Genomic DNA, 17,312 nt, shown 5'->3' with positions numbered 1-17,312 from the left:
CATACATAATAAGCATACAAACACAATATTAAGCATTAGTTTAATTTTTTTGAGCACATTTAGCACACAATCAAGAAATACCTTTTATATTTTGTAATACAGTATATGCACATTATAATTTGTGTTTTAATGTTAATGTCTGAAAGCAATAAGCCCCAATTATTGATATTGATCAGACAAGCCTGGGTGAAAAGCTGAAAGTAGTTCTTGAAGAGGTCTTTGATTAATAAGGTGTCTGCTTTTAGTGAAGGCTTCAAACTTAACCCTTGTGCTGCCTTCGGGTCACATGACCCAAAGGTTCATAACGAACCATCGTTGTGTTTACCCAATTTGACCCAATACAAAAACAAATCAAAATAATTTTCTTTTAACCTTTGCAATGTGGGGGGTCTGAGACAGCCCAACAGTTAAAAGAAAATGCTTCACTTTGTTTTTGTATGAGGTAAATTTGTCGCAATACGACGGTGGGTCACAATGACTGATGGGTCGGAATGACCCGAAGATAACACAAGGGTTAAGCAAATGTCTTACAGCAGAGTGCGCTCAGATAGCACTCTTACTCCCATAAACCATTAGAGTAATTTTCAACAATTCATGAAGACTTGATTTGTCAAAAAGAATATAAAAATGTGTGACTACAGAAATGAAGTTTCAAGGTACAGTGGCTCATCTAATGCCATTTTGGAGAGAACTTTGTTTATAGAAAAAATCATATATACAAAGATTTAACATATATATATATTATTTTTTTTATAATAGAAAATTATAAACATATACAATGATTACAGTAGACACTCAATTCATAGTCATGAAATGGTCAGAGGCCATTTAATTGTATCATTGTGTAACCCTTTCAGAGATTATAGATGTTTTGGAATAAACATTTTCGCACAGTACTAGGACATTTGGCATGAAAAAGGCTCTCGTCAGGTGCTTTATGGTGAAAGGGTATGTACTATTTGGCTGCCAATGGATATGGTTCACTAGTTTTAACTAATCATTTAACAGCAGATACAACTGCTTCCAAACTCTTGGATGCGACATTATCATATAAGACAATGACCCCAATAAGTACTGTCATAGTAAACAAGTTTTGTTCAGGGCCAAAATAGGATCTCAAAACATACAGGGTCTTAAGACAACTCTAGGACAAGCGATCAGGAAACAATCAGGAAAGACAGGACTTTAGGCAGTCATAGTATACAGTACAAAGAATAAGCACCCAATCGATATCCATGAGGTCTTTACTGTGTATTATGTTAATCCGTTGAATACATTGGGAAGGGGGATGAGTATACACACAAAGGGCGGTCATATTTTAACAGTTTAACAGAGCCGGATGAAAACCCTAGTCATTGAATTATGTCGTTGGAGAACAAGGCCAAAATTTCCCAAAAATATATCAGTTTTCAAACACTTCAAACAAAGAGTTTGTTTCTTAGTTCATAGTACATTTTCATTCAAAGATGGAAGTCCTATAGTCAACAAAATGTTCCCTCAGTGAAGGTAGAAGTAAGTGAGGTTTGTGTGGTACTGTATCAATTCCTATTGTTTGCTGTACACACGGTCGTGATAGGCAGATGGGGTTTCAGTTATTGTGTCCCTCGCAGGGCATCCTACCGTGTCTCTGAGCCCTTTGTGTTTCTGACAGCTCATTGAAAAGGCACTGCCTGCTGACTGACTTTTTGAGGAGGTAGTCAGACTCTATCTCTGTCATCCCCCACCCCACGGTGTGTGTTCCGGTGCTCGGGAGCACAGCATGGTGTAGCGGTGTGTGTGTGACTCAGCCGTGCACAGGTCCCTCTGTCAGACGTCTTCGCAGGTGTCTGGTGAAATCCACCTGTGCCCGAGGTAGGGCCTGATTGACTATAGACTTAGGCAGCCAGCCCTGGAAACACAAAAAACATGGTGATTTAGAAACTGTCTCTGACAGCTTGGGGAATGACTAGCAAACCTGAACAATGTTGTCCAGACACTACCTTCTCTTACACTGTAAGATAAAACACTACCTTCTCTTAGCAAGTGCAAATATGAGTCATGGATTAACCAGAATTCCAAATCATCGGAGAATGTGTATGCCTCTGTGTCATTAGTGGTCATTTAACCGCTCCTTTTATGTGTGCATTCACATGGATCAGCTAAATCAGTCTACTCAAGGTGAGAAATCCACAAACCAATCAATCCATCTGTGTTTACACTATACTACTGTCACAAATAGATGGTGCATAGGGATTAGTTCAGACACATCCAAATGGCAAATTCACAAAGGCAAGCATGAACAGCTACGATTGCAGTGACACATACAGTATTAAGCTTCATAATGCTGCTTGCTGGCTGCAATGCTGATTCTAAAGCATTTTATTTTGAAAGAAAATCAAATGGACAACATAAAGAACACAATCAACCTTGACATCCATGTTGAGAAGCCATATGAAGCGACTCTTCCTGGTGTCATCTCGCAGTGCCTCAATGATAATGCATGTCGGTCCGTCTTGCGCCCTGGGGGTCCAGATGAAAGAAAAGCTCATATTACTAAGGCTACTTCAACTCTTCCCCCGCTGGCCAGACCCAGTGGAGGGTTTGAAAAAGCATTGAAGAATTCAAATAGATGTTATGGAGACTCACTACTGTAGCTGAGAAAGAAAATGAAAACAGAAAAACAGAATATTAAAACTGACCTTGTCCTTTAAGGTGATAAACCTACCTCACAAAGTTTTTCTGAGGTGGGTGGGATTCTATGTCAGTTGCCACGCCCCCCAAGTATATACGTGAATTATGTTTGTAGCAGTGCCTCACACTCAGGAAGTCCCGCTGACCTATTAAATTGCTCGCTGTCGCTGCTGACACCTCATGTGTAACCATGGTTTCTGCATTGACTTGCTTAAGGATCTTAAACAGAATAAACAGGTGACAGTCAGAAAATGCTATTGACTTAATTAATGTGTGACCTTCTGTCACAAAGAGAACGTGGCCTCCCATGATGGTAATCTTACTTTAATGTGCTGAATGCTAGGGTTCCATTGGTGCATCTCTTCTACCTTCACAAACAAGATGGTATGAAGTTCCTCTGGTGTGGCATTCAACACAGCCTCCAGTCTGAAGACCTTTTTGGCTCCTGGCAGAACTTTACTACATATCACATCCCCGTTCTCCTGCAACAGACAGTTTACAGTGACAACCGTTAAAGCGAAAGTTATTCAGAGAAAGATGTTGCGATGCTTGAAAGAGCAAAAGAGATGAGATAGATATGGAGAGAACCAGAGACTGAGCATATCGGCGACACAAGCAGAGTGATTTATACCTCTGTTATTTCAATCTTCCATCCATCCTTGTCCTCTGCGATTTCCAGGGCTTTACTCAATGCCTCTTGTCCTTGGTGTATATATAACAGGTCACCTGTGTTGACTAATCTAACCTCTTCTCTCCTGGACTCTGTGAAGTTTTCCATAGGTCAGTATGGTAACATACCACACCCTTATTGAAAATGCATGTGTATACAATACAGCAACACAATCATCACACTCATCAGCACAATGAACACTGAAATTTACCGTTGCGCCAACCAATATGACCCATCCACTCTGGAAGCTGGACTCGCCCACCTCGCTGCAGGTGAGCGATCTCCTGGCCGATTGCTGCCATAGCTGTGCGTTGCAGTCCTGTGGAAAAAGCAATAGACCTGTCAGCAAGGATAGTTCTCCTTCAACCTTGACAAAATGGTCAAACACAACAAGCCCTATCCTATGAAGTCAGTTCCTGTACAGAAATCCGTTGAGATCATGTATGAAGATCCAGTTAAAGAGAGGAGAGATGGTTACTGTGCAGATGAGGGGGTTGTGATCTCTATACCTGCCATGCTCCTGAGGTGGGGATAAGAGATTCCACAGCAGAGCTTGACAACAGCAGGCAGCATAGTGTCAGTCCAACAACGGCAGCCTGGAGGAGAGGGGTGCCAGACTTTATAGGGGAAGTGAAGGACTTTGTGATGAGATAAGGGACAGGGAGGAAGATAGGCTTTAAATGAAATTCTGCCCCCAAGGTCGCTTTGGTGTAAGGCCATGGCAAATGGTACTTGAAAAAAGTTTTACAAAAAATATTTATATACCAAAATATCCAAGATGCATAAAGAGTGCAATGTATGCAAGGAGAACATAAGAGGCTATTCAGTCAGCAGTTAGTTAAAATAAAGCCATGTTTTGTAGATGTTGCTTTTGTGATGATCTTTCAGTTTTTTCTGATTGTTAATGCACGATCTTTGAAACAATTGGCAACTAAGCACATTAACCAGAAATCTTCACAACAAACCAGCAAAACATCACACTAAACAAACAATTCTTGGAAAACTCTTCATCCTCTTTGAAATCATTGTGTTTATGCATCAAAACAATGCACACAAATGATCACACAAAAAGCAGCTGCTACACATGGATTGTATAAATACATGTAAAGAATTTGCAGGGCAAAGCTGTTTGCCATAAAGTTTTGTCATAAAGTACTTTAAAAACACACTCACAGGTGTCCAAATGTGTGAAGTATTAATTAATGTAAATTTAGAACATAAGTTCTGTCTTGTTTTAGTACTTATTTACTTATTTGTTTTACTTTTCTCCCCTTGTGTCGATAAGAAAAGAAAGAAAGAAAGAAAGAAAGAAAGGGATTTATTCGCCATGAAAGTTTGCACAGACAAGGAATTTGCTTTGGCAGGAAGGTGCATACAATAAACATATACATAACATTTGGACTAACTATACTAAGGGTACATAAACTAACAGTACTAAGTGGGATTAGAATAGAATTAAATATACAATAAAATATAAGTTGCCGTAAATTACAATATAAAAATACAAAAATACAAATATTACAAAAAATACAAATGTACAAGATACTTCATAGTCTTTCGAGTCTTTCATAGTGTGTTGTGTTTGGAAAACATACATTTTAAACATTTTGATGTCTTTGTGGATGTGTATTTACAGTACTACATGTTTGACAAAATGTTATGATAAACTGCTATACCCTGTACACAGAAAAAGGATAATCCACAAGTGTTTTTGTGTTTATACTATCAGCACGTAGTTGGTGCTTCATGTCCTTATTAAAATGATGGTTTGTCTGTACAGTTTGACAAAAAACATCTATAAAAAAAGATATTGGGGAGTTTTGCAAGAGTTGTTTCTTGTTAATGTATTAGTTGAGCAAAAATAGTTGAGCAAAAACAGCCGTTTCAAAGATAGTGCCTCAGTAATCAGAAAAAACTGTAACCACTGCATAAAAACAATAGAAGATGTGTAATGCTTCATGGCTAATACTTTCTAGTCATTAATTTAGTTTTGCATGTTGTAGAGGTAATTGCAGAAAATGAATCTCCACTTGAACGCCCTTCTGCTTCCATTTGCACAAAATCCTAACCTGCTGTGGATTTCCAGATGTGAGGTAAGTATGTGCTATTATCTTGCATTCTGTCTACAGTATCACCTTGTTTCCCCTCAGTAGCCCAATGTTCCCTTTTAGTCCCTGTGAAAGTAACCATCTCTCATTCAGCAAATGGACAGGGGGACTTTTGAGGACAATCACCCTTGTAGAAGACTGCACACTATAGTGGCAGACGGCACTCAAAAGTTTAATTCAGTCTGTCCTCTGGCAATTTTGGGGCAAATTCTTTTCAGTTTCTTTATCTCAGGCTGGTTCGAATGAAAGCACTGCTCAAATAGAAAGCTAGGGGTCAAATACATTTAATTTCAGATGCTTGTTCCCCAATATAATTAAAAGACATGGAAACCGACCGCCATGTTTGTTGCCTTTACTGAGGACATGCCAAGGGAAGAGGCCTTTAATGGGCTGAGGGAGGGGGTGTGTGAGATGGGACTGTCATAAACACCGAACATTCCAGAAAATCCTCTTGATTCTTGCCTTTTGGACAGAGCACTGAAATGTGACCATGAAAGACAGCTTCAGATTAAAACACCTTCATTTCTAAAGGACAGCTGTCCCAAATCAAGATAAGCGTATTGTCGTATATGTCAATACAGAAATGAAGTGCTGATTAAAACACCAATACGTAGTTGCATTATTCAAGGAAATTAATTAAAGCAGGACCAGACCTTGAATTATCCATTGAAATAAAACTGCCGTTTCAGTGCTGCGTTATCAGTGTTCAAAACACAGAGTCTGTCAGTAGGCTAACCACTAATGAGCTGTCAATGTATTAAAGGTTTTGGATGGAGATTATGAATGTTAGGTGTCATGTTTGAAGGCTAATGAGCTAACTTTGTCCCCTTTCTCTCTCTTTTCTTCCTCTCTTTCTTCCTCTCTTTCGTCCTCTCTTTCTTACTCTCTCTCCCTCTCTCTGGTGGTCTCTGTGTTACAGCATTGGTAGGCGTGTGCCTGCCATCCCTCAAAGCCATCTGGCAGCATGCCTGTTCCCCCAGCCGAGAGGCCCGCTCCCCAGAACAGAGCTGACAGCACTGCTGGAGAAAAGGCAACCTCTTATCAGAAAGGCTTAACAGGTGTCCTTGTGAGAGGTCTTATGACGTGAATACTGAACTTAACCTGCTGACCAGGCCTCAACACCACAGCGTGCATGGATGCCTCTGTTCAACCCAGGTCAACCTGTAAAAACCGCTCCAGAAAGCCCCAGATTACAATATTACCGAACCTCCAAATGGACCCTGTTTGAAATGTATTCTTTAATCACTGCATGCAATCACATTTTTCCCAGGCATGAAAACACATCCTTGAAGGGGCTTGGTCCAGACCCATTCCTTGTGGTTTTTGGAACTCAAAAGAATCATGTGTCTCATGTTCTGTACAATACACCCTTTGTACAATACTGTCAAAAGCTTCAAAAGCATGGCTAAACAACCAATGCTTATCATAAGTTTGAAGAATATGCCTAATCTTAGATGTGTGGTATGTTCAAGGACAGATCATATTCCTGTACAGTTTTCAACTGTATTCCAAAACAATACAAACATAATCTAAACCAAAAGATACAGTACAGAGCAGTGGTGGACTCAGGCTTTCTGAGGGACAGGGGCACCAGCTGCATATGGTGGGGCACAGGGGTATTGCTAGACATACAGCTCTACTGGGGCACAGGCCCCTCCTTTGAGTTACTCATTACTTTTTTTAATTCCAAGCTTTCAAGAATTGTGCAATACAATGCACTATACAAACTTCCTTTGCTTAACCCACTGTATGTACAGTTCAGTACACAAACGGTGTCACTGAGAAGCCAATAGTAACAGAATAATTCAGACATCCCAAGTCTCACGGAAGTTCCGGGAGTCTCCCACCTTTCAATAGCGGGAGACTCCGCAAATGCTCTACAATCTCCCGGAATTCAGGGATTCTGTATTTAGAGCGAGCGCAAGACTGTGCAATGGTCATTTATGGTCAAAACAGGTGCAGGGGGGGGGGGGGATTAGTCTCTGCTGGTTGGGATGTCTGATAATTTATTATTAAAATGTCATTATTTTGTAAAAGTCTGTAATGTATATTGTCTGATGATAACATTGTCATACAAAACTAGGAAAAATTAGAGCTACAGATTAAAGCTAGTATGTGTAATCCAGAGAGGCTAGCAGTTAGTGAGCTAACTTTTAAAGCATATCCTGCCATTGCTTCAGAGGTTTGTCCAAAAGCCACGCCTCCTCTATTAAAGAAGAACACACACACAGAGCAGAGTATAAATACTTAATTCCATTAATAACAAAATAGATAAAAAACAAATCAAACCGCCGGTTTTCAGATCCTTTGATTTGCAGTTGCCTCCAGCATGGAAAAGCAACACCTATGTTGATTCTGTATTTAAACCACTGTTGATCCAGATGTTTTTATTTGTTGTTGTTTCTAATACAGTCACTCATTCAGTCTTTGCTTTTACTTGTGTTTCAGGAGGAACAGAAGGTTGCTGCGGTTTGCCCTCCATTGTCATGTTCGCTCTGCACAGCAACAAGGAACCCGAGCTAATGATAGTGCAAACAAGTGGTGCAAACAAGATTTGCAAATGTAGATATACAGACAGGAAGGACATCCTATCATTAAATTCAGGCCGAATGCAATGATTGGTCGATCATTTTTTTTGCCATGTCCCTTCCACAGAAGATATATACTGTATACACATTTTCACATTTAGACCACTTAAATTATTGATTGTTATCAGGATGTGGAGACCTTCAACCAGTATAAAAAAAATAAAAAAATAAAAACGATTACACATCCTTGCTTTAATTAAGATTATCAAACTGTACCATTTTATTAAAAGGTTAGGGAATTTTACACAGAAAAGAAATCTGTAATACAAAACAAAGTAAACACACTGCACAGAGAAAACCAATAATCATTTGATTGTACGTTATTTATATTCAGCTAGATCATGTTTTCAAGCAGACCAACTGTCTTAATAACCTTTTAATAAACAAGTGAAAATTAATTTAAAATGATTTCCTCCTCTTTAAAAGTGACCCTCCTAATTGTATTGGTCAAAAAAGAAAAGCATTACAGAACAATAATGTAAATGAAGAATAACTGCAGAAGGTATGTGAGCAGTCTTCTGCCTATAGGTAGAACCAAACATGGTCCAAATGGAGGAATTACTATCAGAAAGAGGACTGATCTTCCCCATCCTCTTCATCACATGGCGGACAGGGGTTGTCCCGGTGGATTTCAAGGACCTCTGCTTCTCCAATGTTCTCTATGCAGAGAAGATAAGTACATCAATTATCACTGTACAAGTGCACATATGTATTATCTATGTTTAACTGTTAACAGATTGGATGAAATAAAACATTTCTTAATGAAAAACATAACAATGTTAAGTCACATTGTTTGATTGTTATTGTAAATGTAGTTCCTGCTCTTATGAGACCAAAATGAGATCTAAAAGTCATTGATAAAGGTGAATACTGTTACCGTCTCTGATCTCCATGGTTTATATGTGGCCACACAGAGAATGAAACGAAAAGACTATCTAATCAAAGCTAAAAGCACATGAGAATAAAACCCATAAAACTGATGTTACCCTTTAATGCTACTGTCTACGGCTCTTCGTTGAAAAGTCTGTGTGGCATTTACAAAATGTCAATGTTGTATGTGGACCTTCATTAAAGTCAGAGAAGACACTCAAGACCAAGTCAGTGTTTTCTTAAACGACGGCAAATGTCGTATTTAGTTCAATCTGACTTTGAAGGCAGCAAAATAATTTAGAAACGTTAAGTTTTACAGTTGTCTGATTTCTCAATTTCTATTTTACCTGGTCTATCTTCCATGGAGCGAGGGTGAGTCTTGAGGGAACTATGGATGTAAATAACATATTTATTTGCATCTAATACAATTCACAATATTCAGATTGTAATCCTATATGAAATTGTCATCCAACCCAGTGAGTCTTTGCTTTCTTTGCAACTGGCCCCGGGAAGGAATCTGAGCAGTCACAGATGTGCGAGGAATAAAAGCCTGAGGTGGACCCTGAATTTGAGCTGTCATAGATGTTTGAGGAGCCTGGAGTGGACCCTGATACAGCCTCTGCTGATGGCTGGAGAGATCACTGTCCTCCATGGCCTGTTGAATCAACTGCATCACCATGTCCTTTTCTAGAGATTTACAGAACAACTGTTAGAGCAACATAAAGTAGTATGTTGTAGTCATGGAAAACACTGACACTGACAGTAACCCTGATCGTCAACATCAGCTTCATTTGCAAACTTCTTCTAAACATTTTAGAGGGGTTGAGTACATGTGGCAGCTGTGTTAGCTCATGCAGGATGAGGTTAACAATGTATCTTACCCCTCTGGCCTGCCAGGAGAAGCCACTGCTGTACCAGAGACAAGGAGTCTGTCTGCAAGATCTGACACAGCAACTCCAACATCTGTTGAGAGCAACCAGTGTTAGAGACTGCCTGACAACTGGTTGGCATTTCAAGAAAGGATGAAAAGACAGCTACAAGCAAGTATGTGGACAGCCTATACAGAGGGTTGACTCCATCAACACATACATGTCAGTCTTCAGGGAAACCTGTTCCTTTGAAACAGGGGCGTAGCCACGGGTAGGACTGGGTAGGCACAGGCCTACCCAATTTGTTGTAAAGACGCAAAGACTACCCAAAGACGAAAATATCTCCAAAAAATTATGCACCAAGTGCACATCGCAAAGTATATAAGTAAAAAAAAACTGAAAAGATGCTTATCCATATTTTTCTAGGCCTACCCAAAAATATTTATTTGGCTACACCCTGTAATGGTTTATATATTTCTGAGGAAAATTGGTATGACATAAAACATTATTTATATTCTAACAAAGGGACTTTGTCCATTAATCCACAGAGCAATGTTGATACCAATCCATGCTGATTAAGAAAATACACTATTCCGCATAAAAGCGCAAAAAATATGACATAAAAGTAAAGACTTCTTTAAATGAACTGCTGTGATTTACCATGAGTTCCTGGTCATAGAGGGATGAGGTGTAACACAGAGGGTGAGGATGAGGGCGCCGCTGATAAACTAGGGAAGATTGAGGAATGATTCTTCCTGTCTGAGCAGAATACTGTGTCTTTCTGCGAACAAGTGCCTCTCCTGGTTGCTGCAGGCGAATTGTGAACAGAACCATAATTCATTACGAAACATGATTTGTCAAAGAAAATAATGTTCCATGTGTATAGTGTACAACATGACAAATGCAAAAAAGAATGTTAAATCATGCCTCTTTCTTGACATCTTTTATTTGGGAAGAAATATTGACTTTGGCCGCCAGCTCTTTAAGCTCCTCTTTCCAGGCCTCTGATAACAGTGCTGCAAAGCAAAAGAAAGTTTGGGGATCAAGTGGTCATTTCAATCCTGTGTATTCTAAACTGTTGAACCAAAGATTCACGTTCCACAGATACTGTTACATATTTAAGTGGGTACATTTCATAACAATGTTTATTAATGTGTTACATACACATTCTGCAACACATTCATGAACTCACCTGCCCTGTGTTTTGCACTTGTACCTCCATATGAACAGTGTCCAAAAGGCAGGGCAAATGGCGCCCCTGTAGTTGTCCTAAATACTTGACTCTTAATAAGTGGATGAGGAAATAAGGACGTTGCCATATACCAGTCATCATTCACCATACACACTGGCTTTCCATTAAGACCTGAATGAGAAGGAAGAACAGAGAGATTAATTCCAAAGATGCTTTTCAAGTTATCAACCAAGTATGTTGTTCATATGCAGTTCTCTGTCAACCTCTTCTTCTCAAGTGTGAGGGAACCAAAGCTGTAGCCTGAAGGGAGAACCACCACATCAACCATACTGGGAACAGAAGTGATAACATCAAAGGCATCTCGCGGGAGGGCCAGACTCTTGATAAGATGATAAATTATTGGATGCGCAGTATCACTATTCTGGATTGTTTGGCAACTGGTAGTACTTGGGGAAGAACATCTTCCCTTATCTCTGAAATTACAATTGGTCCACTGGCAATTATTTAGTTGACTTGGAATTAATAAAATATTTCATTAGTTTTGTACCATTTGGTGTCATTATACTGTAGTTACTATGGTAATTGTATGTGTATGTTTTATATATTAAAATGTTCTAATGTAAGTGTAAGGTTTTAATCCCCACTAATAGTGCTTTTTTCTCTTTGAACCTGTAGGATAGTCATTGCCATAGGGGTCTGGATGTATAGACAGCAGAGCATCGCCCAGGCAACAAATTTAATTGGGGTGAGGTGTGCTTTATTAGTACATTATTAGTTAGAGCCATTCTTTATGGACAATTAACACACGACAAGTAACTTAGCATTTATGCAGTGTCATTGCCATCATACAATAAACTTAATGTGAATACTGAGAGTAAAAAGAAATAAGTAGCAGGACTGAATTTTTTTTAAGGTAACATACATAAGCATACATTCTGGTGCCATAAATGCATTGTAACATTTAATGAACATTCTGTTCATGGTAGCAACTATATCAATTTAATGTTATCCTGGAAAGACTCAACTAAATGTAGCATACATTTTCAGAGTGAGAATGGAAAAACAGGAAAGGTGGATTTGTTTTATCAACAGTGTTGCTAAGACCCTTTCTTGTTAAAGATGCTGTAAAGCAAATTCCATGAATTGCTTCTCAGTACATTACATACGTGTGAAATGAGTTCCTTAAAGCATGTGCAAAGCGCGAAAACTTTGTCGCACTGAAATGTGGAGTTAGACCGTTGAAGAGTTTCTCTCCCGTTTTCAGCTCAGGTTTTATATAGGCGGGGGAAAAACCCAACCTCGTCACAGCCATCTATGTCAGATCACAGATGGTGGCATTCTGTTACTGTGGAAGAAATTGGGATTTCCTGTGTGCTTACATTAATCACTAATCAATAGAACTAGTCATTGGATACTAGTTAGTACGTTTATCATGTAAGCTTGCTATTAATAACAGTATATTGTGTCTATGTGTCAGGTTAATAGATGTTCGGGGTCAGGAGAAAGTACTGGCTAAACGGTCCTTGTCATGACTACAAGGAGAGCTCCAACTATGAACTCTCTAGTGTGAGAGTTGTCATGTGTTGGGAGCAGTGAATCTTTTTCTCTGAGACTGTTGTAACGTCATTCCTGCCTGACTGTCACAATCTATGTTTACATTCTTGTGCCCTATAAAAGATGGTCCTCTGGCTTTCGGGAGCGGAGAGAGACCTGGTTGAGACCTAAGCTTGGTGTTGTGTTGTCATTTATGGTCAGAAGACTGGTTTTCTCTCCCAATCTGCAGATTGATAAATACGTATTAAGTTTAGCCAGTACTTTCTCCTGACCCCGAACATCTATTAACCTGACACATAGACACAATATACTGTTATTAATAGCAAGCTTACATGATAAACGTACTAACTAGTATCCAATGACTAGTTCTATTGATTAGTGATTAATGTAAGCACACAGTTTCCCAATTTCTTCCACATTACTCAGCTGGTACGATGCAAACACAAAGTAATTAACACATAAAGGGGGTGGAGTTTCAGCTCCTTCAACACGCCCCCCCAGTCTCAAGCAGAGAAGACTGCTGATTTTCTCACGATTTCAAAGCCTAATTTAACATACTTGTCTGTGTTTTTTTTCATTCGAATTTGGATGGGTAAATAACAACACATCAGTCTGTGGTGTGATGAACTTAAAACTCATTTTCAATTCCACTTTCAGCATCTTTAAATAATAACAGCTGAAGTTATGTTGTCATTTAAAGTTGTCATTTGCAAAACATCTCAGTAAAAACTTATAAGCTGAAAATTGAAAAAGATGTGGATGGATGCCATTAAAAAGCTACGGTTTACTGTTCCATACTGTTCAACATTGAATGCCGACTTTGGTAATGTCAACTAAATTACAGAATGGCTTGTTCCAATATTGTATAGGCTACACTGCTTATCCTGCAAATGCAAATAGTGCACCTCAAACCAAATTATTTCACATAGAGCACAGGCCAAATACATGAAATACACACTGATGTGGGAAACATGGTACATTTCTCCTGTAATCATGCTTAACATTGTCTGTGACTTGTGCCACAATAGATCTTCTGTTAGTTCGGACCAGACAGGATAGCCTTTGCTGCTCTCCAGCATCGATCAGCCTTGGGTGCCCAACACCTTGTGGGGTTTGTGGTTTGGCCCTCAGACCACCGTTGGTAGGTAACACTGCATGTGCCCTTGTTTGGAGATGTTATTTGCTTCACCTGGGACTGTGATGGTCATGAAAATTTGGCTCATCAGTGTATAACCATGAGTTCAAGAGTTTTTAGACACTGGAGCATGGGAGATATACCATTTCCAACCACAACAAGTTAAATGTTTTTTTATGCTTGACTTTGTACAATGTAGGCATAGAAACACAAAGCTTGTACGTACTCACCTGGAATGTGTGTCACTCTGTGCGGATGAGGGTTGTGGCGAGAGAAGAAAGAATGATGACTCAAAGATCCAAAGCGTGGACTACCTTTTGGGGTCAGTCTAATTATGTCAGCCGTGGTTGGAACATGATGATCCTGGGAAATGTTCTTCTCCTCCATTTTTTGATAATCACAGGAAGTTTTTTGGTTTGCATTTGACATTACAGGGCATGGAAAGAGTATTCCAGTATTGGACAGTACTGGATCTGAAAAGAAGAGGGTAAATGTTAGATATTATAAGAATTTTTTAACAAGTAAATTTTTTTTCTAAAAAGTATTGTACAGTATGCACAGTATTTACAGTACAGTATGTGCTACTGGTAATTGCAGTGTATAATAGATGCCACTCACCCTGTGCACTATAATATACGAAGAGCCAACTCAAAACATACTGTCAGAATACACTGAAAATAGCCACTGTTTTATACACCTTTTTGGTAAAACTCTACAAAACTTTACTATGAAATGTCAACTTAAACTTTGTGATTTGTACACTAATAAAACATTTTAAACCATGATTAAATATATGATTATTTAGCATGAATTCTTACCGCAGAAAACAAGGGTCCTTCCTAAACCTTTTAGCTTTAAGGATTAGTGTGTCTTATGTTGCTAGGAGACCTGCTCTTAACAAGACAGAACAGCATCCTTACACAATGGGTGACTGCGCTCAAAGGACAAATTCACTACAAAACACATATGTAAAAAGATCCAGGACATTGTTGCTATGTAAATATAGTTGCATAGCAACAATGACCAGGGTCATCTGTATGGTAGACATGGAAACATGTTAATGGGAAAGGAGAAGTGGAAACCCACAGAAGCGAGGGGCCCACACATTCAGAAGTGTTTGTTGTCTTCTGTGGTCTCTAATATAGGATGTAAACATGCACAGTCAATGTTAGTTATCTACGAGTAGCATGTCCCCTGCCCAACTCCCATTGATTTCAAGGAAGGCAGGCCAAGGGTCACATACCTGGGATATAGACCCTTGGATATGGTGTGTGTGTGTATGGTTGGGGTAGGGGGGAGACGCACAGAAAAATACAGGGTAAGACTGGGCACTGAAATTCTTAGGACAAGACAACGCAAAGCAAACTGGCATAACATACAGTACACAGAACATAGATTACATCTATGATAAGCAAAAATATAGTAAACTTCCTAATATTCAATAATATACAGTATTCAATACAGTATACTAAACCTCTAAATACACATAATACACATAATAACCTATAGTAACCTTATAAACCTATACTAACCTAAGACAAGTGGAGTACAATAGTGCAGTATTGCTGATAGTGCAACTGAAATAACCTATACTAACCTTATAAACCTATGCTAACCTAAGACAAGTGAAGTACAAAAGTGCAATATTGCTGATAGTGCAACCAGTAGCTGAAAGTGACAGTGTGTAAAGTGACAAGTGAGAAGTGTATGAGTGTACATATCAATGTTCATTCAGAAGCCTGATGGCCTTTGGAAAGAAAATGTTGTCCAGTCTGCGTTTGCGAGACCGAATGCTTCGGTATCGCCTGCCAGAAGGCAACAGGGTAACAAGACTGAATGATAGGTGGTTACAGTCTCTAAGAATCCTGCCAGCTTTCTTGAGGCATCGTGTGTGGTAGGTGTCCTGTAGGGCTTCGGCAGGGCTTCCTGGCAGGGCTTCCTGCCGATGGTGAACTCAGCAGACCGGACCACACTACGTAGGGCCTTGCGGTCCCTGTCTATGCAGCTCCCATACCACACTGTGATGCAACCAGTCAGTATGCTATCTATAGTGCATCTGTAAAAGTTAGTGAGGATGACCATGCCAAACTTCTTCAGTCTCCTCAGGAAGAAGAGGCGTTTCAGGGCCGCTTTGACCACCTTGTCCGTGTGAGCAGACCAGGTGAGATCATTGCTGATGTTCACCCAGGAATCTGAAGCAGCTGACTATCTCCACTTCGGATCCGTTGATGTATAGGGGTGCATGCTCTTCCTCCTGCTGCCTCCTATAGTCCACAATCATCTCCTTAGTCTTGCTGACGTTGAGAGAGAGGTTATTGTCCTGACACCATGATGTCAGGGTATCAACCTCCTCTCCGTAGGCTGACTCGTCACTGTCAGAGATGAGGCCCACGATGGTTGTGTCGTCAGCAAACTTAACAAGGAGGTTGGAGCTGTCCGTTGCCGCACAGTCGTGAGTGAACAAGGAGAACAGGAGAGGGCTGAGCACACAGCCCTGGGGGGTGCCTGTGTTGGTGATCCGTGTGGATAAGGTGCGGCCACCGATTTTCATCACCTGTGGCCTCCCCGTCAGGAAATGGAAGATCCACTTGCATAGGGAGGTGATTAGTCCCAGGTCAACAAGCTTGGAGACCAGTCTGGAGGGGATGATGGTATTGAATGCTGAGCTGTAGTCAATGAACAGCATCCTCACAAATGTATTCCCTTTGTCCAGGTGGGAGAGAGCGGTGTGCATAGTCAGGGTGATGGCATCGTCTGTAGACCTGTTGGACCGGGATGCGAACTGCATAGGGTCCAGGGTGGGAGGCAGCGAGGAGCAGATGAATGATTTGACTAGCCGCTCGAAGCACTTCATGATGACAGAGGTCAGTGCTATCGGGCGATAGTCGTTCATGCAGGTGACCTTGGTGTTCTTGGGCACAGGGACGATGGTGGTCATCTTGAAGCAGGTGGGGAGTACAGACAGGTTGAGGGAGAGGTTGACAGGGGGGCAGGAGGCAGTCATGCAAAGGTCAGAGGGTACAGGGAACAGTGTGTCAATACAGATTCATTACAAGAAAGCTGGTGGACAGCTTGTATGTCATGTTAAATATCCTAATTGTACCTCAATTGACCTGTCTAAAGAAGTATTACAAAAAAACGACTGCCCTGTTTGCCACACCTGTCCAAGTCAGCACAACAAGTAAAGAGTATACACGTGTAAAAAGAGGTATCCTCACGATTCTGTAACCCAAGAAGCATTATACTCTGAAGCTAATACTTAATCCACTGATTAACATCACTGATGCACAATAGTAGATGCTTACATTTTTCCCCAATGCTGCCAAAGGAAACCACTCTCTGCTTGTTTGAGAATGCAGTTGCCTCCCTCCTGTAAATCAACTTGGGAAATACTTTATGGATTCTTGAGACTGTTTTGTTTCTTATGGAAATACCTAGAATATAATACTATCTAGGCACATGTGAGGTAGAAATGGCTTTATTTTGAAAGTTGCAAGGTGATTGAATGTTCAGATCATGGTCCAGTGAGCTGTAGTTTCTGTGTGCACTTTATTTGATTTAAGATGAATAAATATCTTATCTTGTTTTAATAAGATGTTCTTATTTGAAATCTTAAAATAAGAACAGGCAATAAGAACAGGGAAGCAAGAGTTTAT

General features: G+C 40.0%; 2 protein-coding genes across 2 annotated transcripts; both read right to left on the bottom strand.

Moving 5' to 3' along the window:
• Window positions 1-1,783: 1,783 nt before the first annotated feature.
• Window positions 1,784-3,913, bottom strand: star2 (steroidogenic acute regulatory protein 2). Its single transcript, XM_067245139.1, has 7 exons — window positions 3,850-3,913; window positions 3,552-3,659; window positions 3,302-3,432; window positions 2,994-3,152; window positions 2,705-2,889; window positions 2,406-2,499; window positions 1,784-1,888 (listed from the first exon to the last, which is right to left on the bottom strand). The coding sequence occupies exons 1-7, from the start codon at window positions 3,911-3,913 to the stop codon at window positions 1,784-1,786; spliced, it is 846 nt and encodes a 281-aa protein (XP_067101240.1).
• Window positions 3,914-8,600: 4,687 nt separating this feature from the next.
• tbata (thymus, brain and testes associated) lies at window positions 8,601-14,095 on the bottom strand. The gene is given in 9 exon segments (XM_067245136.1): window positions 8,601-8,695; window positions 9,254-9,294; window positions 9,380-9,593; window positions 9,788-9,869; window positions 10,436-10,582; window positions 10,703-10,791; window positions 10,968-11,138; window positions 13,887-14,055; window positions 14,057-14,095. Coding segments are annotated over 9 exon segments (1,047 nt in total).
• Between the last annotated feature and the right edge of the window lie 3,217 nt (window positions 14,096-17,312).

Source organism: Osmerus mordax, chromosome 10, assembly GCF_038355195.1.
Source record: "Osmerus mordax isolate fOsmMor3 chromosome 10, fOsmMor3.pri, whole genome shotgun sequence".
Taxonomy (NCBI): Eukaryota; Metazoa; Chordata; class Actinopteri; order Osmeriformes; family Osmeridae; genus Osmerus; species Osmerus mordax.
This window is presented reverse-complemented; position numbering and strand designations above follow the sequence as displayed.

What these genes read in the sequence shown, in the direction of transcription:
- star2 (XM_067245139.1), bottom strand. Translation starts at nt 3,913, where the DNA reads ATGCTGCCTGCTGTTGTCAAGCTCTGCTGTGGAATCTCTTATCCCCAC. An exon ending in GGAAGATTGAAATAACAGAG is followed by an intron (nt 3,153 to 3,301) that starts GTATAAATCACT and finishes TGTCTGTTGCAG; the next exon opens with GAGAACGGGGATGTGATATG. An exon ending in CTAGCATTCAGCACATTAAA is followed by an intron (nt 2,890 to 2,993) that starts GTAAGATTACCA and finishes ATTCTGTTTAAG; the next exon opens with ATCCTTAAGCAAGTCAATGC.